This window comes from Nanorana parkeri, unplaced genomic scaffold (assembly GCF_000935625.1).
Source record: "Nanorana parkeri isolate BGI_ZX_2015 unplaced genomic scaffold, ASM93562v1 scaffold324, whole genome shotgun sequence".
Lineage (NCBI taxonomy): Eukaryota > Metazoa > Chordata > Amphibia > Anura > Dicroglossidae > Nanorana > Nanorana parkeri.
Window position 1 is genome coordinate 335,784 of NW_017306592.1, and position 25,986 is coordinate 361,769.

General features: G+C 42.2%; 1 protein-coding gene across 1 annotated transcript in view; it reads left to right on the forward strand.

Annotated features, from left to right (window-relative positions):
• The window catches only part of NBAS (neuroblastoma amplified sequence), a 578,163-nt gene that overhangs the window by 103,484 nt on the left and 448,693 nt on the right, over positions 1 to 25,986 (forward strand). The window contains exons 15-18 of the mRNA XM_018558184.1: positions 8,141 to 8,398; positions 8,865 to 8,990; positions 21,911 to 22,062; positions 25,353 to 25,490. Coding sequence (XP_018413686.1) covers positions 8,141 to 8,398; positions 8,865 to 8,990; positions 21,911 to 22,062; positions 25,353 to 25,490 — 674 coding nt within the window. The remainder of the gene's footprint in view (positions 1 to 8,140; positions 8,399 to 8,864; positions 8,991 to 21,910; positions 22,063 to 25,352; positions 25,491 to 25,986) is intronic.

The window sequence follows — 25,986 nt, forward strand, 5'->3', positions numbered from 1 at the left end:
TTCTCTTTATGGCGCTACGGCAGAGTGGGAAAGGGTTAGAACGCTGTCAGGTTTTTTTGTGATCCAATGGAAGATTTTCCCTTATTTGTTGTACTGGGGACACAACAGGCAGTAAACGGAAATCTTTTAAAAACGAGACAACCCCCACACGTTATACAATGTCAAGGAAGGAAATGTTCCCATTGGCAGATCTCCCCTCTCTGCCCTGTTCTGGTGACTAATACCGGGAGGGAGCTGGCGGGACCGAGGATCAGGTAAGTAAATCTGCTTTATCAGTGCTTAATCCTTACAGTGCGTTGGTGGCATGGAGTTCTTTAAATGAAAAATATATATATATATAAATAAAAATTATAGTAAAATAAAACTATCCCTATCTCCTCGTGCAAACACATAAATGCAAAATCCGCTCTGGACAGAAAGAGTATAGTATAATGACTGCACCCAATGATATTGCACTGCACTCTTGTATAGGAAACAATTTGGAAGAGGATATAATAGGGCTTTTAAGGTGCAAACATGAATAGCATATACATTTCGGATAAAAGTTATCACAATTTTATTGTACACATATTAAAATTGCATAGGCATAACAATTGGTAATCTCATTGTCCTGACCACATTGTCCAAACAAGGACCCCCAAAAAGATGTAGAAACACCTGAGCCTTAATTACAGTATCAACATTTACTTGTTGCAATCAGTATACAGTATATACTCCATTTTTGTATAGCATAATTAAAAGCGCTATTATATCCTCTTCTAAATCTGGACACAAAATGGTTAAGAAACATGGCTACACTGGTAATGCCCACCTTCATTTCTTACCCTCTGACCAATCACCTTACAGAGCAGATGTTCCTACTGCAAATAGTAGATTGAGCAACTTCGTATCTGGATTTCAGTTAATTATTCTAGCTACACTGTGTCAGGGCTTCACCCTGGTTTGCAGCATTCTGGCTTGGCTTCCATTCCACCCACCTGTGATTCCTCCTTTGTCTGAGCAGACTCTGGAACGTTGCTCACTACTCCCAGGCTCCCTCTTATGGTCAGATAGGGGAGCATCATCTGAGAGAGTCAGATGGGAGTTTCCTGTCTCTGAGTGATGATGTCACCCCACTCACTATATAAACTGCTCAGTCCAGTCTGACCTTGCCCTTGCGTGGTTTTACCTGTTATTGCTTAGCTGCTGCTCTGTGTTTCTGATTTTGTGTATGACTCGATCCTGGGTGACATTCTCCTCTGGTTTCTGCTCCTGGCTTGTTCCTTACAACGCTGATCTCCGTGTTCCTGACCTGGCTTGTACGACTACCCACTCCGGCTCCAGACCTTGGCTTGTTCCTGATGATGCTGATCTCTGTGTTCCTGACCTGGCTGATAGTACTACCCACTCTGGCTCCTGACCTTGGCTTGTTCTTGTTTATGATTTTTGCTGGGTCCTGTTGACATTTTTCTTAATAAAGCATTTTGAACTAGCACCTTATGCTTGTCTGGCTTTCAATGTGCACAAGTTTACACACTGTAAAATTATTTCATGACTTCTATTGGAATAGATTAAGGAAATAAAAGGTGTGTTAAGTCGTAGTTTGGGAGAGATTTCTTTTCTGTGACATACATTTCTGGGGGCAGTTCTGGCTTGTAGAAAAATATATCTTTTATTGAACCAACTAATGTAAATACATAAACGTCAACACAGTGCGATGTGCACACATCCAGATAAGAAGCTGTCAAGGTCCCGTGTTTCACACAGCGCGCCTAATCATAGGTCTTCAGTAGATCGCTGCAATGGGTCTGTGGTTAAGCATGCAGTGACATACGTGCCAGCATGGTGTAATGTTGCTGGGTGCGTGTCATTTTATACTGACGCTTCCATAGATATTAGTATGTCTCACATCATTGAGTACGAATATCCATGTACTTCATTATCATGATACCTGTGTTCACAGCTGAAACAAGAGATAAACTGTTAGTAGATTATCTATGTTCTATAAGCAGAACATTTCCTGTGCAACACATGTGAATGATGAAAGGATTCAACTGAGGATTTCTCCTGTGTTCTCTGCGGAATAGAATTGTGATTGTTCCTCGGCTGTGCTCTTGTTTTGTTTTCAGAGTTATTTCAGGATTTCATTTAGAGGATACATCTAATCAGAACTTCTATTTCTGCTGGCTGTGAGAAGGGAAGCCACTCATTCACTCATTGGCATTCATGTTTTTCAGGGTCTTGCTGTGAGATCATTGAACACCAGGCTTTATCCGCCCAGGATCTCACTTACCTTGTGTCTTTTTATTTATTTAAAGTGGATCTTTATTTAAAAAAAAATCACATCAGTATGCAGCTCTGCATGCTGATATTAAATCCACTTCCTTGTTGGGTAAGGCACTGGCGATGTAGTCCTGGCCTGGTTGAGTGAGGCATTGGTGATGTAGCCCTAGCCTAGTTAAGTGAGGCATTGGTAATGTAGCCCCGGCCTGGTTGTATGAGGCATTGGTGATGTAGCCCTGGCCTAGTTAATTGAGTCACTGGTGATGTAGCCCTGGCCTAGTTGAGTAAGGCATTGGTGATGGAGCCCTGGCCCGGGTGGGTTAAGCACTTGTGATGTAGCCCTGGCCCGGTTGAGTGAATCACTGGTGATGTAGCCCTGGCCCGGTTGAGTGAAGCACTGGTGAGGTACTGGTGATGTAGAACTGGCCTGGTTGAGTGAGGCATTGGTGATGTAGCCCTGGCCTGCTAGTGAAAATAAAAGGGAAATAAAGCTAGAAAAAAGAAAACGAATGCACTTGCCACATATAAGAACTGGTAAACCGCGCTAAGCAAAAAAAACCAATGTATTGCAATGTGTATTGTTCAAATTATTGAGGCGGCCACGTGGTTCAAAACTGCTCGTTCCGCAAAATTGCTCAAACACGATTTTATGGGTGAATTCTGCATGTTCCAGCTATAGTAATAGCCGCAAACGTGCGGAAAACTCTACCGCTATGTGTGAATGGAGTCTTTAAAAGAGAACTCGGGGGTAACCTTTTTATCCCATAGTTCTCTTTACGGTCACGGGAGGACATATACTAACCTCCTACCTTGACCTTAAGCTCAATATATAGCGGGCTATTGCCCATGATATACTGAGAGCGCCACAGCCGTGACGAATCCTAACAATACTGTCGAGACCCAACCAGCTGGCTGATTGACAGCGGGCTCTGCCTATTTAGAGGCAGAGCCAGCTTTGCCCGCCCCCTCCCCTTCTGTTCCTCCACTCAGTGCTGGAGGATCAGAGAGGGGAGGGGGGAATCCCTGCGGGGAGCGGTGACTGACAGTCACCACTCTCTGCAGGGAGATGATCGGGAAGAGAGCGAGTGACGGTATGACACTTCCTGATCAATAGAGCCGACATGTGACAGTTTCATTGTCACAGGTCGGCTCTAACTATGAGGATGAGTGGAAATCATAGTTCTTCTTTAAGGGTTACCTCCATATGTCACTGGTCTATAGAACTAACCACACTCTTCCTTCTCATGTCATCTCTCAAACACAGGCCATCTTTCCCTAGCCAGTGGATCTAAATTCATTACACTTTCCTTCATGTGACACAAAGCTCCACTGCAATAAACCACATGTGCTGCCATTACTGCTTCTTCCGGAAATGCGGTTTTCTACATTTAATAGAAATTGTAATGTTCCCCCCAGCACCAGTCTTCCTCCCTGTGTCACGGATCAGGGACACATAGCATTTCAGAAGTAATTGAGCTGTACACAGGAGACCTTTCTTCCAAGTCATTAATGTAGGATTAGACACATGATATTTGGGGTAGCGGTAGGAGAGCTGTCACTTACTCGGCTGTGTGAGAGATATAGCTCTGCCTGGACAAGTTGGGGGGCAGAAAATTACATTATATGAAATTGGTAAAAACGGTGAGCGTGAGTAAGGAATTAGATTATTAAAGGGTCGGCTTAGACGAAATACGAAAATTTCTGGCTGTAGATTTGCAACATCAAGATTTCATGTTTATCCCGATAAAAAGCAACACAGCCTGCCTGCTAAATGGCTTTTGATGATGGCAGTCAACCCCTTGCTGCTATAAGCTGAATCCCTATAGTAACTAGTGTCTGTATCTTATGAATAGCCCTATATATGAGGCTTTTGATAGTCGCAGTCTGCACCTAGCTGCTTTAAGCTTAACCCCTTCATGACTGAGCTTGTTTTTGGTTTCTGTTCGTAAATGACTGACACACTTTTGACATTTTTGCTGTGTGATTCTTCCACGTCAGTAATATACTTTCTTACAAAGTGCACCCACACATATTATATATTGTTTTTTAGAGGACAGATAGGGCTATATATTTATATCACATATGTGTGTCTAACGCCTCACTTAGGACAAATACAAATTAAAAAAAGAGGAAAAAACGTAAAAAAAACCTTTTTTTCCCAGTTTTGATTTGTAGTATTTTTTTTTAACAAAACCAGCACAGCTAAAAAAAAAATGCAATACATACATTCATTTATTTGTCCCTTATTTTTAATTTTTTTACACTTTTCACTATTTTTTTTTATTTATTTACACTTTTCACTTTTTTTATACTGACAAATTTTATTTATTTAATTATATCAGGCAGTCATTGTGAATTAATCTCACTATTACTGCTTGATAAATTAATACATTTTTTTTATTATCAGGCTGCTTCAAACTTCAGAACAGCCGATAATAAGTTAGTGACACTGATCCTGCAGCAGTTCAGGATTCAGCTGTCAGTGAATGTTTCAGAAAACTTAAACATTCTACTTTCAAGAATAGATACATTATGTGTCTAATACATAACATTTTGTATCTATTCTTGAAAGTCAAAAGATAAAAAAAAAAAAAATCCAGTATAGCTTGAGAGAGATATCTCTCGATCTATACGAGCTGTCAGAATGCCGGCAAAAGCCGACATGTGTGTCTGCTTTGCTGTGACTCTCAGACACCCGATATTAAGGTATCGGGTGTCTGAAAAAGGTTAACCCTTTCAGTAATGGATCTCTAGATAGTTAGACATCCATTACTGAAAGGTAACCGCTGATTCTCAGCGGTTAGCAGCCTTCTAGTGCAGCAAATAACTCGTCACGTACAGTGTACGTGACGAGTCATTTGGTCCCTTTGTGGCTGGACGTACAGTGTACGTCTCCCGTCACGAAGGGGTTAAGAATTCCTATAGTAGCCAGTATCCATACTCTATGAATAGCCCTATGTGTTAGGATTTTAAAAATGGCAATGTGCACCTAGCTGCTACAAGCTGAATCCCTATAGTAGCCAGTATCTGTATTCTGTTAATAGCCCTATATGTTAGATTTTTGATAATGGCAATGTGCACCTAGCTGTTTTAAGCTTAAAAATACCTATAATAGCCAGTATCTGTATTTTGTGCAAATCCCTGTAGTAGCCAGTATTCTTATCCTATGAATAACCCTATATGTAAAGCTTTCGAAGATGGCATTCTTCACCTAGCTGCTCTAAGTTAAAGGAGAACTATGGAGTCAGTGTTTTTCCCCTTAGTTCTCCTTAGGGTAACGGGAGGACACAAACTAGCGTCCTCCCGTTACCCTAAACTCAGTATACCGCGAGCTGGCAGAGCCAGCTGTACCCGCCCCCTCCCCCGTCCGCTCCGCCAGTCAGCGCTGGCAGATCGGAGCGGGGAGAGGGCAAAGAAATGAAAGGTCTATAATTTTTATCATAGGTGTATTTTAAATGATAGAGAAAGAATATCAACCAAAAATCCAGAAACAACACACATGATACAAATGTTATAAATTGAGTTGCAGTTCAGTGAGTAAAATCAGTATTTGATCCCCAAGCAAAACATGACTTAGTAATTGGTGGAGAAACCCTTGTTGGCAAGCACAGAGGTAAGATGTTTCTTGTAGTTGGTTACCAGGTTTGCACACATCTCAGGAGGGAATTTGGTCCACTCTTCTTTACAGATCTTCTCTAAATCCTTAAGGTTTCTTGTCTGTTGCTTGGCAACTCGAGTTTCAGCTCCCTCCATACATTTTCTATAGGATTAAGGTCTGGAGACTAGGCCACTCTATGAGCTTAATGTGCTTCTTCTTGAGCCACTGCTTTGTTGTCTTGGCGGTATGTTTTAGGTCATTGTCTTGCTGGAAGACCCATCCACGACCCATGTTCAGTGTTCTGGCTGTGAGAAGGAGGTTCTCATCCAAGATTTTACAATACATGGCACCTTTTGCAGAGAAACAGCCCCACAGCATAATTTTTCCACCTCTGTGCTTGACTGAGGCACTTAAGATGAGACATGATCAGTAATTACAAATTAGGGTGGTAACAACTTTACTAACAACTTGGGTTCCTGAAAAGGACACAAGGGCAAATGTGAGGTTGGAGGAACGGTTGTGCTTTAATCTAAAATTACATAGGAAGTTATTTACTCTCAGAGCAGAGCTTCCTTCCTCAAGGTATGGTAACAGCTGGGGGCATTGAGAAATTCAAAAAAACTTCTAGATGTCTTCCTCAATGAGAACAACATACAGGAATATGTGTTCTCTTAAGCTGGCCAAAAACCTATAGATTATCTGCAGATTTTCTATGGAAAGATGGAAAAAGTGCAACATATTCCTTTATCTACGCTAAACTGTGTGGATGGAGGAATCTCCCACTGGGCCAAGCTTCAGTATCTTGCTAGTCTGCCCCGCTGGCTGTCAAAATATCGAAACAATCTGATTGGACGCAGGCATTTTTCAGGTACTTTGAGAGGCAGCTGGGCCGACTAGCAAGATACTGAAGCTTAACCCACTGGGAGATTCCTCCATCCACACAGTTTAGCGTAGATGGAGGAATCTGTTGCACTTTTTCCATCTGTCCATAGAAAATCTGCAGATAATCTATCTATATGTATGGCCATCTTTAGAATAACCTGATTGGATGGACTTGTGGCTTTTTTTCCAATGTATTTACTATACTATATTTATATAACTATGTATCCGTATCCCATGAATAGCCCTATATGTAAACCCCTGAGTACACAGAATTTTGGGATGTGAGACCCAGCCCCAACCAGTGGCATTGTGTAAAGCCTGCTAAATATGAATTGAATAAACCGACTCTAGACTTTGCATGATGCCTCTGGTTGGATAAATATATTATACCTTTAAAGCAGTCAGACAGGAACATTAAACAGAAGAAGCTCCAGGAGGCAGACAACACTGTTCCCAGTGCTGCAGCTATGTGATGTCTTCCTGCAATGTATTGCATCCAATGTGGATTAACGTTAACTTATCATGTGCCTTATAAAACATGTTACTTTCAAGAGTACACAATGCTCTGTTCACTTAGCTATTGCTCTGCTTTTAATTTAAAAATAATTCCTTATTAAAGCGTCAGCAAAATAAACAAAAATACATAGTAAATATCTGCAATACATACACATTTCCTAATTGCCTCTTTAAAAATGCCTCATGCACAGAAAAATACCCGTTCATCTGCCTGAAATGCAGTGAGCTCCTAATCGATATTGGTGTCAGTCCTGCCTGATTTCTATCTTGCTGCACTGCAGAACACCGCCCCCTCTCCTTATCCCAATAACATAGCTTGTCACTTAAAGGATTTGTGTAAGCATGAATCAAATTTACCCTTCCTAGAACATGACCCAGCTTAATTTTTCTTTTAGCTTGTTCTTATAGCAAAAACAGGTTTCTATACTCCCTGTGACATCATCAGATGACTGATGAGGTCATTCCTCTGTTCTCTGCTCATATTAACATGTTCCTTGCCAGCACATTAGAATGCAGCACACTTCCCCTCCCTCCCTCTCCAAGTCTGGGTTCTGCTGTGTGTGGGGATTGCAGGAGACTGATACCAAGTATAAGTCAGGTACTTGCACTAGTTGCTTGTACAAGATGCATTTAATGGTGTGTATTGCATCTGTGTGTTTTTATATCTGCCTGGAGTTCAGCTTTGATATACCACAGGGGCAGTAAGGAGGAATGGAAAGTCTGGTGTTTGACAAACAAAGATTACAGCAATGTGCATTACATTTTTGTCAGTCAGGAAGCCTGGTCACTCTTCTGCTATGTGGATTATAAGACAAAATGATTTGCATGCTAATTTTATCTCTGTTGACTGGTGTAATATATCAGAATTTGTGTGTTCTCTAGTGTGAGGTGAAATCGGTCCCCAAGAGGTCTCGCCTGGAGAGCAGAACGGGAGAAGACGAGTATGGCGATGAAGATTCTGACTGCGATGAGGAGATGTCCGCCAAAGCCAGATACTTCGCTTATATCAAACAAGGACTTTACTTTGTCACAGAGATGGAACGATTTGCTTCTCCTCGCAAACGTCCTCGCACCATCACTAAAACCTACCGGCTCGTGAGCCTGAGGTCAACAACTCCAGAGGAACTCTACCAGAGAAAGGTGTGACATGATACTGTAGACGAGAACTTGCATATTAACATTTCATCCATGCACGTTTTTGTAAGTAGTTAGCCACTCATGGAGAGGTATCAGTATTGATTTGGGGCAAGTTTTCTGGGATGACCATATGTGGTGCTGCAAATGTGCCTCCATGAGTAGTTTTATCGTATCCCAGTGGAATTTGTTATGTTGATGACCATCAGAACATTTTCTGTATTTAATTGGCCATATTTGATTAGATGTTTCAGATGAAGCAAGAGCTTCAGTATTTGTCCTCTTTGAGGTCGTTCATGGCATTGGGCACCACTTCTGTTAATATAGGTCAAGTTGGTCTCATAAAATCCAGTTTCAGTGGTAGAATGACGTCTAAAACTGAAGTTAAAACATCTGTCAGACTAAAGTGGAAGGGCTTCAGTGTGCATTTGTTGTGAACATTGAATTACTGCAAACATTTCTCTCACTGTAGATCGATAATGAAGAGTATGGAGAAGCTTTGTCATTGGCTCATGCCTATGGCCTGGACACGGATCTGGTCTACCAGAGACAATGGAGGAAGTCTACTGTTAATGTAGCCACTATTCAGGACTACCTGGTATGTTTGGGGTTTTGGAAGACTGAATATGCAACATTTCAATATAACTTTGGTTAGTCAGCAAAATAGAATAACTGTACAAAAAGGTGACAATCTATATATTACAGGATGAACGTGTCCATCCACTTACCCTGACAGCTGTGTCGTGCTAGAACAACCTAACCTGTGAAAGTTGTACTAGACATCCCTCTGCATGTCCCCTCTTTTCTTATCTTCTGTTGCTGCTGCTTAATAGGTGTCACAGAACATTTGATACTGTGATATTATATGACAATGAGTGTCACTAACAATCAACAGAGAGGTGCGTCAATATGAAAATTTCAAAAACAAAATGAAAAAAAAATGTCAGGCCAAAACCGAAAATGTTTTTTATTCTAACTTTTTCAAATTTCTTTAAATATTTGATTTGTCTTTATTCATTTTATTAAATACTTGTATTTTTTACTTTACTTTTAGGGGCTTTGGGGAATTATTAGGTGTCTGAACAGACCCCTGATATTTCCCTTTTAAAATAGAAAAAGAGATTGTGGACACAAAGTCCTCAACCTCTTTTTCTGCAGCCCCTGTTATAAATAATCTGGAATCCTCTATACTGAGTGTTCCTGTTCATTCATAACGTGAGGACAGAGTGTGTTTACTGTAACCACAATCATGAATGAACAGGAGGAGATGTAGATCACTCCCATTCATTCATAATTGGGGACACAGTAAACATATTTACAGACACTCAGCGATCACTGATTACTGAGTGTTTGTACCCCGCTCTGTTTCCTGACTCGCTGTCACAGGAGGCTGGGCGGGAGGAGAGCTCAGCTTTCTGTGACAGCGCTCGCTGCCTCCGCCCACGCAGCGCTCTGCCGATCTGTCACAGGAGGCTGAGTGGTGCAGGGAGGAGAGACGCTGGCTGCTCTCATCACTCTCCTCCCGCAGCCCTTAGCTTCCTGTGACAGTTTCTCCCCTCCCCGCTGGTACATAGAGCAGTGCCCAGCGGAATGGAGAGAAAGCACGGATGCACCGCTATTTCGGCCAAAGAGTGGCACTTTCGGCATTTTGCCAAAAGTGCAATTTTCGGCTGATATGTTTCGGTGGCCGATATATTGGTGCATCCCTAACAGAGAATATACTGCTGTAGAGACTAGCTCAAAAGTCATTACCATAACTTGATTTAATATCTGAAAGCTACTCAGCAGCCACAATGACAAAAGAAAAGTTTTATCAACCCATTCCACCAATTTGTTCTGTCCTGAATGTGTCATTGTTTAAATGCAGCAGAAATTGTCCTACAAATACCCACAAAGCCTGAACAGTGGGGTTCTTTTCCAGGCGAACAACATGGTACTGGTGTCTATAGCACATAATTTGTAGAACTGAAAATACTACCATCTCCTCAAAATACTGCTTATAATTGATATGAGTAGAAAAAGTACAGCCTTAAAATTTAGAGTTCTCTATACCAACCAACCATGATTCATTCCCTTGAGGTCAGACCAGTGTTAAGCTGGCCACACACCGATAGATTATCTGCAGACTTTCTATGGTCAGATAGAAAAAGTGCAACAGATTCCCCCATCTACGCTAAACTGTGTGTATGGAGGGATCTCCCAGTGGGCCAAGTTTCAGTATCTTGCTAGTCGGCCCCGCTGGCTCTCAAAATACCTGACCAATCTGATTGGATGCAGGCATTGTTCAGGTGTTTTGAGAGCCAGCGGGGCCGACTAGCAAGATACTGAAGCTTGGCCCATTGGGAGATTCCTCCATTCGCACAGTTTAGCGTAGATGGAGGAATCTGTTGCACTTTTTCCATCTGACCATAGAAAGTCTGCAGATAATCTATAGGTGTATGGCCAGCTTTAGAATAAATAACCTAATTGGTGTACGGCCAGCTTAAGATGGAGTCCATGGGTTACTACATGGAATGTTTCTGGCTATTCAAGGCTAATTTGTAAGCTTTTTTTAGAAAAAAAAGGACATGGATAGCTGGTCATTACCATTGGGGTGACATGTGCCAATGCAAAAATATAAGTTTTTTCCTTAAAATAAATCATTAATGTGGGAACACTTCCCGTTTATCTTGCCTCTATTTGCTAGCTTTCACTTTGCTAAGTGAACATCCTCTACTCCTTTAGTAAATCAACTCCCAATGAGCTGTCACTTTGTTGCTTGCTTTGTGCTTTTCATATTCATACTTGTTGAGCTGTTGCAGCAAACACAGACTGTGGTTGAAATGCTGACACAAATGCTTTTAGATAGAGCCAGTTCGTCATAATTAGATAAATATATTTTCCAATTGTGTTGAGATGGGTAATCACATTTGAATACATTAATGCCGGTCCATTATTTCATTAGTTGCGGTGTGAATAATAATCTCATTAGATTTAAGGCTTTTACTGTACTTTGCTGCTCATTTGCTGGAGTGGCTGCAGCTTTTATAGGAGTTTACTTTGGGGTTATACTGAGGTGACTATTTTAGGCTTGTTTAGTATAATAAAGAGCCTTGTACACAATGCTTAGCTCCACAGCACACACATTTTTTTTTGTATTGTTGGGACTGATGTGGGTTATTGACTTTGCACATCACCATTAGGGCTCTGGCACATGGCCAAAGAGGGCTGTACGGCTGACATCCTGAAGTACTGCTCTTGCTGGGGGTGACGAGTGTACTGTACAAGTACATAATTTCTGGTACAGCGGTTTTTGCGCACATGCCCGTACAACTGCATCTTCACCCACCTTGTTGTTGATTTGTACAGGTTGGCTGCATGCAGCTGTATGGTGCAGCTTGAAGTGATGTAGAAACGGCCTGCATTCCATACAACACTATAACCAGTTCAAATAAAGTGGTGCTCATAGTGACAACAGATGACTCCCTGTAAATTCTCAAAAGTGGTGAAAGTGTCACCAGCACTGACATATTCAATTGCAAGTGGAGTCTAATTTAGAAAATGCAGCACTTAATACTACCAGCGTTTTGGGTTCACACAAAGTCAGTGACTTGGGATCACTGTGTTGCCTTGAGGAAGGGACCTTGCATGGTCACAAAACGTTGGCAGTATGACCTATGTGACAGATTTACAATAATAAGACTATGTTTGTACCGTGAATACTTGAGTACTGGTGATTTTAACCTGAATCAGTTTAAGAATTTACATGGCGTCATCCGTTGCCACTACGAGCACAACCCTATTTGAAGTGGTCGTAACGCTGTATGGAGTGCAGTTGGTTTCTATATCATTACAGTCCCCATTCACAATTTGGCGTTGCATGAACGTGCGCCAAAGTGTGTGCTTTCGAGCGCGTTCACACAGCGTGTTAAAAATGCGCAGCGTGTTTATGGTGCCATTACTTGTTAATAGCACCCCAAATGCGGCCGGGAAACATTTTTTTCCCTGCGCGTGGAGGCATGGAAAAAAAAGCAGGGCATGCTTGCAGCTGAAAAAGCGGCATGAGCTACTTTCCCGCATTTGTCACGCATGTCATCCCATTGATTGAATGTGCGTCCGTGTTATGCGAAGTGTGAACGGGACCTCAAAGTACACTGTACAGCTGCATGCAGCCAGCCTGTAGAAATCAATGACACAGTTAAGTGAGTGAAGACTCGGCTGTCTGGGTATGTGTGCTAAAACCACTGTGTACATGTGTACTGGGACTTCTGCACTGCACTGAACTCAGATCCTCTGCATTTGGTGCAGTGCCTAAGTTTCAATGCACTTGAGGTGGGTCTGGCATACATACCCTGGCGGCCATATCTTCAACCAGCCTGTCATTGGTCCTTTAGGCTGAACGAACGCAGCTGTAAAGTGCATCTGTCACTCCATGCAAGCCAGGATGTGCACCTTACGGCCCTCTTGTGACCGTGTTCATGAGCCTTTACTTTTGCCCCCGCTTTGTAGTGTACATTTTTTTGGGTAATTTTAGATACATAAGGGAAGCGTTGGAATCTCTGCCAGGTCTGTATCCCCGTTAGTGAGATTCAGAACTCATTCACACCAGTGGCCACATTCTACCGCAGCCGCTGGTGTGTGCTGTGAAGTAAACAGTGATGGTGCATTGTAAATGATCTGCACACTCAAGCAAATACCGGTGCCGCCGGTTACGAGAGGATAGCCAATTAGGACGTTTTTAGTGGAAACACAGATGAGGCAGCTCCCACCGGTCAAAATTACCTCCGATCTGGGAAATACAAAGAAAAACAGAGCGCCTCCATCGTGTAAAAGATCATTTATTCAAACGGCAACACAGCTGAAAATGTACTCACAAGAAGGGACGATCGATACAAGCATGCAAGATGATGCAATGGGAATCACTGGCAGCGGGAGTCTCGCAGAATGAAACCGGTCAAATATCCTCTGCCCCTGTGAGTTCGAACGGTCTACGCGTTTCAGGGGCACGCCCCCTTCATCAGAACCTGAATGAACTCTTCAATATCTTGCTCTATTTAAATTAATCGTTAACCAATCACTGGGAAAGGTAACGTGGCAGTGTCAGGCCAATTGCCGGTATTTCCACTATGCGCTCTCACCTGTCTGACGGGAAACCGCCGTTACTGATGAGTAAAAACATTGGCATTATAGTTAAAATTATTGTATGATAATTCCTAAAAAGAATTAATGGCAGTATATGTATATAGAAAAAAGGATCATGTGATTAAGGAAATATAAAAGGATTTTAAAAGATTTTTAAAAGGATAACATTTCTCTAGATCGGGAGATCCGTGGATCTAATGGGAGCGGCTCTTAATAATCTTGATAGCAGCTATAAAGTGTGTGAACTTTTTAGAGTTTGTCACAATAGTTACAAATTCGTAGGGTAAAAATTATTAACAACAAATGTAGCACTAAGGCAAATAACATTAAACATTAAAATATATGACATATACATAATATCAAGCAGCAACAGTAATTTATATTGGATTAGACATTCAAGCCTCCATGTTAAAAAATGTAAATAGAGCAGGATATTGAAGAGTTAATTCAGGTTCTGATGAAGGGCGCGTGCCCCTGAAACACGTAGACCGTTCGAACTCACAGGGGCAGAGGATATTTGACCGGTTTCATTCTGTGAGACTCCCGCTGCCAGTGATTCCCATTGCATCATCTTACATGCTTGTATCGATCGATCCTTCTTGTGAGTACATTTTCAGCTGTGTTGATGTGCACACTGCTTAGTTTTTCATAACTTTATTGAAATGTCAGAAAATTACTTTTCATTCCTGTTTATTCACTGCAGCAAATTGCTATGTGGTTTAGCGCATTGCAGCTCACTGTGATGAAAACAAATACTGTGGTGCACACCACCAATGCAGTGCAGTGATGTGAAATGATCTAAAAGGACATTTGCCAGCGCATAGACAAGGCAAAGCAATTTGCCTTGTCTATGCGCTGGGCCTGCCCAATACATATGGTGTGAACGGGTCCTAAAGCTGTCTATACACTGAGCCGTTTTCGAGCAGTCCTTGATGAACTAGACGAAATTTGCATATGGGGTAGCCATGTTATCAGCCTTCCGGCCGACAACCTTAACTCGGAAGAGCCGGGTGGAAAATTGTTAGCCGAACAGCGCCTTTATCCAATCGGCTGCAGTTACTTTTCGGATATTATGATAGCGGCACACCCATCACTGTCAGAATACGATAGCCCAGTGAGAGGATTCGTCCATCCAGGCTGTTTAGTGTGGATGGAAGAATCTGCAAATGTTTGTTTCATTGAGTGCTGAAAAAAAAAACCTGTCAATGTATGGCCAGCTAAACCCTCTCTTTTTGTCCTGGGACTGAAATTAAGGGGGAAAAAAAACAACAATTTTTTGTAATATATCACTAGAATGGGAATAAAGAGAAAACTTTTTTTTTTATGGGGAAACCTGTTCTAATGACAAATATCTAAGAGGGGATTTTCTTATAAGATATAGTTATTCATAAATTACTTAAAAGTATATATTTATTTTTGTATTGGATAGAGTGAACCTTCCAATAAACAGAATTATGTGTTGGAAAGAGAAGTGCAGTGGCAGCTGAGAATAGAACGGTTTTGATCTCCTGACTTCCCAGGTGGACTAGGCACAAGCTGAAATACCAGGTCATTGAAGCTTTACACTTTATCTTGATATGGCCGAAATCAAATAGAAACTGATTCCCCTCTGGAGGAACCTTATCTCTAACTCTAATGCTCCTAGTCACTTTAAGAAGATTGTGTTATATGTCATTGATTCCCTAATGGTGTCTTTAAAATGTGATGTGTGAACTTGGCTGTTGGTATTTATGGCAGAGCAAAATCCAAGTTTTAACATCTCAGGTAGTACAGGTGCCAGTTCCCGAGACTCTCTTGTTCCCTTTCTGTATGGCTACCTTGACCTCAACCACCATGATGTGCTCTTTTTTTTTTTTATATCCTCCTTACTCTTGTTGTATCTTTCTTTTACTGTTCCCTCTAGCCTAATGGATGCGTATCAAATACTCACATTTTAAAGAAATGTTCTTGAGCATTTTCTAGTGATATATAAAAACAAACTTGTGCACCCCATGGCTCTTCATTATACCAGGGACTAGGGCTGCAACCAACAAATCGATTAATCAATAATAATCAAAAATGAGAATAATTGTCAAATATTCTCATTATCGATTAGTTGGTTGGCTCCCGTAGCTCTCGCCTCCACGCTGGGAGGAGGGCACATCAAGCAGTGGGCGGGTGCAATAGCCAGCTTACTATTGGCTATTGCAATTTGAAATGGCCAATAGCAGGCTGACTATTGCACCCGCCTGCTACCTGCTGTGTTTACATTCAGCTGCCGCCAGCAGAATCTTGCCACTGGCAGTGGTCATTCCCTGGCTGAAGCTATTCAAGTGCCATGTGCTTACAAAACCAATATTTAACAAAATAAATTACAAAAAGTTGGGAAAAAAGGCATTTTCGGTTTCAGCCGGACAAATTCTGCTACGGGAGGTGCATTGCAGTGCCAAATAATTTCAATGGCACTCCAAACGCGCCTCCCACCCACATAGTGATCGCCTGCACTGGAACACACAATACCACAATGCCGTGTGTTCCAGTGCAGTGCGATTGCAAAAAATTGTGCGTGCAGTTTTATTCTGATGTAAACTTTGTTTGTAAAACTCCATTTGTGTATTTTATTTTAAGGATGGTATTTATTTAATTTTTTTTATCCGATGAATCAATTAATGGAAAAATGAAAGGCCATCTAATCTATTATGAAAATAATACCAGGGACGCTAGTACAGGCCTCATCCCATGAGGATACCAGAACATATTGCGGTGCATGTTTTAACCGCGATTTGCAGCCCACAAAACGCGCGTCAAACACGCGTTTACGAGGGCTATCCGGCTGTATCCTAATGGATACGCGCGGAAATACACCAAAAAGAAGCTCCTGTACTTCTTTGGGCATAGAGCGTTTTTCAGCACGTTCCGAAATATGCCCAAGTGACAACAATTTTCATAAGAAATAATGGGATTTCACTTGCAGGGCGTTTTACAGCGCGTCGATCAGCGCTGTAAAACGCCCAGGTGTGAACCCGGCCTTAATGGCTCTAAAATTATTGCTCTCACTCCGTTTGCGGCGATATGCAACATGTGCGTGCGGCACGTAGGCGCACCTGACGCATATATGCGTGTGTATTAGGGGGGCGCGGACTTTTTTTTATGAATTTCATTTTTGTATTACTTTTTTTTTTTTACATACAACTTTATTGCTATTACATGGGGGGCTAAGAATCTCCCTATGGGATAGCCAATTTACATGACAGGTCCTCTTTATGGAGACATCAGGGGTCTCGAAGACCCCTAATGTCACCTAGGGACCTCCAGAGAAGCTGATGAAGCAGAGATCGGCTTCATCAGCTTCTCTAGCTGGAGAGTGACACTGAATGCAGGAAGTGATGCAATCTACATCACTTCCTGCATTCAGGGACTGAGAGGAGATTAAAGGGAGTTCGTGTACTGAATCGGGCACAGCGGATCTCGGGACCGGCAACGGCAGTGACAGCTTCTGATACAAGCGATCGAGCGTCTCTCGAGACGCTCGATCGCTTGACTGTAAAGCTCCCGGCCGGCCGTGTAATTACAACAGCCGGCCGGGAAGCTGCTCGTCGGGCTCCACTGTCTGCTCGTCACAGACGAGCAGACGAGTGGATTTTCGAGCCCTGTATATATATATATATAACACACACTCACACACACACAACTTCCACATTCATCACTATTATAAGAAATAAAAGTATAATTCATCCAAATCCGGTCAGAAATAGAGTTTATGGTTATATTATGAAGAGGCATACTCTCCCATCTCTTAAATGTGGAAGTTCTAACTCCACAAACTTCTAATTACTGAATCTAATAGAGATCTATAGATGTAACATGACTGTGGGTTTTGGGAAAGTTTCCAAAGGCTCTTTTCCTAAAGTTTGATTGTTAAACTGCTTAATTCATTTGGTTAGAATATAATTGGGTACAAACTGGAAGACCATTAATTAAACACGCAGATCAGGTCACAAATCTCAGTGGTGTAGTTTATTCTTAGGTTAATGGGCAACGGTGTAATGCCCCCTGGGCTGGTTTTCAATGATGTAGTTCCCCTTGGGCTGGAAGTAAGTGGTGTAGCATCCCTTAGGTTTATGGTCAAAGGTGTAGTGCCCCCTTAGGTTGATGGCCATTGCTGTAAGGCCCCCTTTAGGTTGGTGGTCAGTGGAAGAAGCACCCTCTTACAGGTGAAACTCGAATAATTAGAATATCATGCAAAAGTAATTGCAGTAAGTGCTGCAAAAGGGGCCCAAACCAAGTACTGAGTACATATGCATGCTTGTACTTTTCAGAGGTCCGATATTGTTCTATGTACAATCCTTGTTTTATTGATTGCATGTAATAATCTACTTTTTTGAGGTTGTGGATTTGGGATTCTTGGGGTTTTCATGAGCTGTAAGCCATAATCATCACAATTATGACAAATCACGGCTTGAACTATCTTGCTTTGCATGTAATGAGTCTATCTCATATATTAGTTTCACCTTTTAAGTTGCATTAGTGAAATAAATGAACTTTGCACGATATTCTAATTATTCGAGTTTCACCTGTACATTATTGGTCACTGAGAGGAAGAATGCCTCTTACCATAATGGTCAGTGAGAGGGAAAAAGGGTCTTTACATTGGTGGTCACTGAGAGGAAGAACGCCTCTTACGATTATGGTCAGTGGGAGGAAGAATGACCTTTTTACGGCTCGTCAGTGGAAGGCAAAGAAAGAGAGAGAAAGAATACACATTACATTGATAGTCATTGAGAGGAATAATGCCCCTAACAGTGATGGTCAGTGAGAGGAAAAATGCCACTTACATTGTTTGCCAGTGGAATGAATAATGTCCTCTACATTGGTGGTTAGTGGCAGGAAGAATGCCCATTACGTTATTTGACCGTTGAAGGAAGACTGCCCCTTACTTTGGTGGACAGTGGGAGCATGAATGCCCTATATATTGAAGGTCTTTGTGATGAAGAATGCCCCTTGCGTTGATGGTCAGTGGGAGGACGAATACTCCTCACCTTAATTGTCAGTAGGAAGACAACTTCCTCTTATATTGGTGGTCAGTGGAAGGATGAATGTCCCTTACGTTGGTGGTCAGTGGGAGGCTGAATGTAACTTATATTGCTGGTTAGTGGGAGGAGGAATGTCCCTTATGTTGGTGGTCAGTGGGAGGATGAATAACCCTTACATTGATGGTTAGTGGGAAGAAGAATTCACTTTACATTGATGGTCAGTGGGAGGAAGTATGCCCCTTATATTGATGGTCAGTGGGAGGAAGAATGCTTCTTATATTCATGGTCACTGACTGGAAGATCTTCCCTCACATTGGAAGAATGCCCGTTACAATAGTGGTCAATAGAAGGAAGAATGCCCGTTACAATAGTGGTCAATAAAAGGAAGAATGCCCGTTACAATAGTGGTCAATAAAAGGAAGAATGCCCGTTACAATAGTGGTCAATGGAAAGCATATCCCCTTACAGAAAGGTTAAAAAAGATCCTTGATGTCGGTGGATACTTCCCTGAGTGACATAAGTGGAGACACTCAACTGATCCTGTGCCACTAGCTCTAACAAGTGACAACATGATAGAACTATGCAGGGATCAGACCAGTCCCCCCTAACAGGTCACATGAGGGGGGAACCTGTTAACCCCTTTTACAACATGAACGGCTTATATCAGTTTTAAAGCCCTCAGTGCCAAAAGATCACTGGTCCACCCCAAAATAGAACATCACTAAGTTTCCAATGCTGAGAACTCCTGATCTGCCCAAACAAATTAGTTGGCTTCCTCTTTAACCATCAATAGACGTTATACACTAACCAGAATACTTCAACTTGCATTTATATATTTTCGAGATTCATTGGAACAGAGAAGTAGGAAAACATTTTGTGGTTTATATTTTTTGTAACCAATTCTCTACTTTTGACAAAAGATCCTAATTATTTCCATGACATGATGAGTGGAGCTTGGCCTTCCTGGAGACTTTGATTATTTTGATAAACCTTTTTGAAACAAACAAGCACAAAACATCTCCGCTCAATATTATTATTATCATTCAATTTTTTTTTCCTACCAATTATTGAAATTTTTACGATGTTCAGGTAATTTTTTTCTGACCTTGTACGGAATTAATTTCAGCAAATGTATTCATTTTTTCTTTATAATTATATTTCTTCCTATTTATACCAGACTAATGACGGCAGCATAATTAGCTTATACAAATCAACCAGGAAGAAATAATAGGTTTACAACTTTTCTGCATAAAGAATAGATTAGCGTTATCAAGTGTTTTTTTTAACCCCCACCGCACTGTGCAGCCACGGGGGCCGAGGCATATGGTCTGTGCATTTTTTAGAGGAGGCTCTACATTCATATTAATCATCCAGAAGGTCTTTCTGTCGCAGAGAGCCAGAATTGTTCGAACTGTTTTGTTTTTAGATGAGCTTGCCATATACAGCTGAAGCAGCCATTTGTGTTATAGCCCTTTATTGCTAATACATAAACGGCATAGGAGGCTTTTAAAATGGATCTTTAAAGTTCGCTCTTCATATGACTCTATAGGGCACACCAGGATGGCCTAATCATTTATGTCAGTAGAAAAATATTTTATTTTGCAGTGAATAAAAAAAAAAAAAAAAAAAAAAAAAAAACACAGTCTCTGGGTAGAGGAAATATTGTGGGTGTTTGACATCATTAAAGACTGCCTGGCGTCTGTTGTTTTCAATCAGGCAGACATTAGGTTCAATTTCTTAAGTTATAATGATCATCATTTAGCATAACAAACGTTCTATCAACATAAACAGCTGAAAATAGCTATTTCAGTGCTGAAAATGACGATTGCTTTTGCAAATAGAACATGTATTATAGCTTAGTGGCTTGATTATCCTGTCTGGTAGACTTGCAGGGAGGTAATTGGATCAGCAAGGCACGGCCAGGAAGCCGTGGCTAAGGTACATAGATATAGCATAGGTGAGTTTGGGCACAAGTGAGTGCTGAATTGCCAGTTGGACACAAGTGAGTGCAGGCTTGTGAGATGGGCACAGGTGAGTGCAGACAGTTAGCTGGGTATAGGTGAGTACAGACAGTTAGCTGGGTATAGGTGAGTACAGACAGCTAGCTGGGTACAGGTGAGTGCAGACAGCTGGGTACAGGTGAGTGCAGAGATCTAGCTGTGCACAGGTGAGTGCAGAGAGCTGGCTGTGCACAGGTGAGTGCAGAGAGCTAGCTGTGCACAGGTGAGTGCAGAGAGCTGGGTACAGGTGTGTGCACAGGTGAGTGCAGAGAGCTAGCTGTGCACAGGTGAGTGCAGAGAGCTAGCTGTGCACAGGTGAGTGCAGAGAGCTAGCTGTGCACAGGTGAGTGCAGAGAGCTAGCTGTGCACAGGTTAGTGCGGAGAGCTTGCTGTGCACAGGTGAGTGCAGAGAGCTAGCTGTGCACAGGTTAGGACGGAGAGCTTGCTGTGCACAGGTGAGTGCAGAGAGCTAGCTGTGCACAGGTGAGTGCAGAGAGCTAGCTGTGCACAGGTGAGTGCAGAGAGCTAGCTGTGCACAGGTTAGTGCGGAGAGCTTGCTGTGCACAGGTGAGTGCAGAGAGCTAGCTGTGCACAGGTTAGGACGGAGAGCTTGCTGTGCACAGGTGAGTGCAGAGAAGAGCTGTCTGTGCACAGGGGAGTGCAGAGAGCTAGCTGTGCACAGGTGAGTGCAGAGAGCTGGGTACAGGTGTGTGCACAGGTGAGTGCAGAGAGCTAGCTGTGCACAGGTGAGTGCAGAGAGCTAGCTGTGCACAGGTGAGTGCAGAGAGCTAGCTGTGCACAGGTTAGTGCGGAGAGCTTGCTGTGCACAGGTGAGTGCAGAGAGATAGCTGTGCACGGGTGAGTGCAGAGAGATAGCATTTTTGCAGATTGGACACACGTAAATACAAGCCACGTAGCTGAGCACAGGTGAGTGAATGCAGGCTTGTAAGCAGGGCACAGGTGAGTAGGTGCAGACCAGTGAGCTGGGCACGGGGGAAATACAGGCAAGTGAGCTGGGCACAGGGAAATGCAGGCAAGTGAGCTAGGCACAGGGAAATGCAGGCAAGTGTGCTGGGCACAGGTCAGTGCAGGTTTGCAGGCTGGACACAAGTAAATACAAGCCACGTAGCTGAGCACAGGTGAGTGAATGCAGGCCATTGAGCTGGGCACAGGTGAGTAGGTGCAGACCAGTGAGCTGGGCACAGGGAAATACAGGCAAGTGAGCTGGGCACAGGTTAGTGCAGGCCAGTGAGCTAGACACAAGTGATTGCAATCCAGTTATCTGGGCACAGGTGAGTGCAGGCTTGTAAGCTGGGCAGTAGTCAGTGCAGCTTTGCTATCACAGCGGTTCATTACTGAAGGCTGACTTGTGTTCTTAATTCCAGAGTAAGATAAAGAAGCGGTCCTGGGTTCTACACGAATGTCTTGAACGGGTTCCTGAGAATGTGGATGCCGCCAAGGAACTGCTAATGTTTGGCCTGAAAGGGACAGATCTGGAGGCCATGATTGCCATTGGGAAAGGAGAAGATGGTGGAAGGTATAAAAGGTTTCACTGTGTTAGATGTATCTGTGTATGAGTCTTTCATTTCAGTCTGCCGTGAGCTGGAGTTTTTAAATAACGAAACCTGGGCATGTTTTCATTTTTCGAGCACGCCGTGTACCACAAGTGACACCTCTCCGGAGATGACAGCAGAACTTCTGGCTGCCGGTGTCGCTTTCACATTTGCATATCCGTACACAAATGGCAACAGTCGACTTGCGAATCCTATCCTCTGATTAATGATCTCTAGCTTAAGACGGCGTTCTGAAGTGCCTTATTCCTTAACATGTTAATGCATGCGTAAATTCATTTACCAATCTTCAATCTTGCCCGTTCTAATTATCCTTTTCCTATCTGATGGTTATGGTAATTAGCGCTCTTCAGTAAAATGTTGTGTAATAATATACAGTCTCTTGAGCGCTTTGATTCGGAGCAATGTATTATCATTACAGCGGGCGCTTTCCCAATGTCGTCTCAGTGCCTCCACCGCTCCCCTGTTGCTTTTTGATAACCACTTAAAGTGTGGGTTTTAATGCATAATATATGCAGCTGCTCTTTAGTGGAGATAGCCTGTGTCTAAGTGGAGGAGCCAACTGCCCTTTGGCTGCAGGAATCGCAGCTCCACGAATCAGACTTTTAGCAATGTAAGGGAATTTTTTACATTTCTTGTGTGTGCGTGTGTATATATAAATATATATATATATGTATATATAACAAAGGGCCAAAACTACTTCTTTGTAATGTATATGCTGAAAAAGTGGACCTGTCCTGGCCTAAAATGTGAGATAACAGTACCGCTTATGTGCAGGTATTTTTTGCTGCTTGCAAACAACTTTTGATTGTATCCCTGTGGAGCCCTTCTGACACTATGCCAGGCTATACACAGGACCTCAACTTCTCTTTAAACTATGATTGTGCTCTGCCCCATCCTTACATTAAAGGAGAACTTTAAGGTGAGTGATTTCCACTCATCCTCATAGTTAGAACCGACTTGTGACAATGTAACTGTCACATGTCGGCTCTATAGATCGGCAAGTGAGTGAACACATACCTTCGCTCGCTCACTTCCTGATCATCTCCCTGCAGAGAGCGGTGACTATCAGTCACTGCTCCCTGTAAGGATTCCCCCCTCCCCTCTCCGATCCTCCAGCGCTGAGTGGAGGAAAGGACAGGGGAGGGGGCGGGCACAGCAGATAGGCAGAGCCCGCTGTCAATCATCCAGCTGGTTGGGTCTCAACAGCATTGTCAGGATCCGTCCCGACTGTGGCGCTCTCAGTATATAGCTGGGGCTATAGTCCGCTATATACTAAGCTTTGGGTCATGGGAGGAGGTTAGTATATGTCCTCCCGTGACCCTAAAGAAAACTATGGGATAAAAAGGTTACCCCATAGTTCTCTTTTAAGGACTATTCCTGTCTTTTAGCTGTCAAATGTTAGAACCATTAGTCTACATGTACACAAATGCCTGGGGGTTCCTGCGGCAGGAATCCCCAGACGCCCATGTGCATGAGGCCTTAGAGGGCAATAGAGGCTCTGATTAGTGTACTAAAAAAATCACAGTCTTTACATCTTTTGCTGCTTTTTTGAGACAGTATGGCGTTCAGTAAACTCAAAAGATCTGAAAAATAGCCAGGCAACAAACATTTTTTATGGACCAGCAATGTCAGCCCCAATATATTTTTTTTACCGCTGTCCCACAAAGGAAATGTATAGTGCTTTTTTGTATGTGCAAAGTGTTGGAGCTATATAAATACCATATAATAATAATAATATATATCATGTTTTTGGATGGAAACATAATTTAAGATTATATATTTTTCATTCTGTTAATCAGGTTCAAATGAAAGATTGTTTGTAATGACTTCATATTTACCTATTTACTGCCAGAAGAGGGCGCTGTAGGCACCTTTTTACATGTTAACCAGACTAATCAAAAAGTGACACTGGCAAGAATTTTAAATCTCCAGAATGAAATATCCTGCACAGGAAGAGCGCACATACTTACGTTTTCCCTGCCAACACTGCTGATTGCTGCTCCGTTCCAGTGGAATTGAGGTCTGCTGGGAAACTGATGCTTCTGTGAGTGTTGATTTCTGTGGTCCTCCGCAGCTCTCACTGGTTCCTCTTGCTGACCTCCTCATCATTACTGCCTCCCGTAGTGACATGAGGGTCATGGAAATAACCTGTGAGAGCTGTGGGGGACCAGGAGATTGAAACTCTCGTAAGTGTGTTTTTTCATCAGACTTTGGGGGACCATTCCTCCCTAATAAAGCCGCACTTGATCATGTGGGCAGGGGAAAAATTAAGAATGTTCACTCTGCTTTTGCTTGAACGTCTTTTTTGGAGATTTTAAATATGAGAGGGTTGCTTTCAGTGCCTTGCTGAAAAAAATAGCATGTTTTCAGAGCACAATAGCCCAAGCTTTAACCCTTTAGGGCCTTAACCCCCCCCCCCGAACTGCAAACATCAGCAAGCTATTTGTAAAATCTAAGGTTAATCCTGTTACTCATATGTAGTTGAATTACACTTCCTGGTCTTTTGAGGCACTGGTGATGTAGCCTGGGCATCACACAGCTGCACCCTGGGAAGGCTGCGTCACCAGTGCCTTCTAGGGAGATCTTGACTGTAAACTGCGAGATATTGCAAAATTTCACAAAATCTCATGTGATCTCAGGGAAGGGAGAAGATTTATTTGTTTTCTTAATGTTTATATGTTGCCAAGGCTTCAGCGACGTGAATGCTGGCTAGTGTAATGCTGCTTACATAGAAGCAGTAACAAAACTGCAGATCTCATACAGCGCATGGGTGAGATTTGGCACTGACATCATCGGTGGGCTGGCAGCAAAAATGTTGAAGAAGAAGCCTACTCGTCACCTATGGTGTCTACTATTCAATATGATGGTGCAATAATAGAGGAGGAGGAAAAGAGGATCATCAGCATGTGCAAGACAATTATATTTATAGGTCATTATTTTGCTATGGTAAATACAAAAATGATGGCAGTTTCATATAGGTCTTCTTTCAATGCTTCAGACTCAAGGAGAGAGAGAGTCTGAAAGAAAACAACCTCTGACATGTTTTCTCTTTAGAATCCCCACAATGCTTTGTTAATCCTGTGTTATGGGTGTACCCTTTTTTGCATAATCATTTTATAAAATTTGTTCAATTGAGGTATAAAATACCAGCATAAAAATATAGCAACTTAAAAAAAATAGTTCTAATAGTTATTATTTGTTTTGTAGCCGCACTGTTTATTCTTATGACTGGTATGCTTGCCTTTTTTGTCAGATTTATTATACCTGGGGATATAGACATTGATGATGTTGCATATGAAGACTTCCTTTCTCCAGAAGAAGAAGCAGAATACAGAAAAGAGAAAGAAGACCAGAGGAGGAAAGACCTTCTTCAGCTGGTGGATTTTGACAAGTGAGTGCACTGCTTTTGTATTATTATTTATTACAAACACTGGAAATGATTTCACCGGTATACACATGTGAATACATTGTCAAAGTTTAGGTAACAGAGCTCTGGATAGCAGTCAGTAAGACCTGACTGGTTATTTCTCTTCCCCATACGATCCAAAAAAATAAGTAAAAGGTTTTGGCTATAGATATACTTTATTGGCAATGAGATATTTGACAGTATTTCCAAATGTATAACTGTTTGATGACCACTTGCTGCTTATTATTTCAATATCCTACGGGGAAGGTAAGATTCTTCAAAAACATTTTGTTAAATCCTTTCAGTATATGTAATAGAATAAAAAGCTGGAGATTTGTTTTAATTAGGGCTACAACCAACTAATCAGTTAATCGATATTAATTGTTAATGAGAATTGTTGTCAACTATTTTCCTTATCAATTAGTAGGTGTAGATCCCCTGGTTCTCTCCTTCACACTGGTAGCCGGTGTCTCATTGGCGC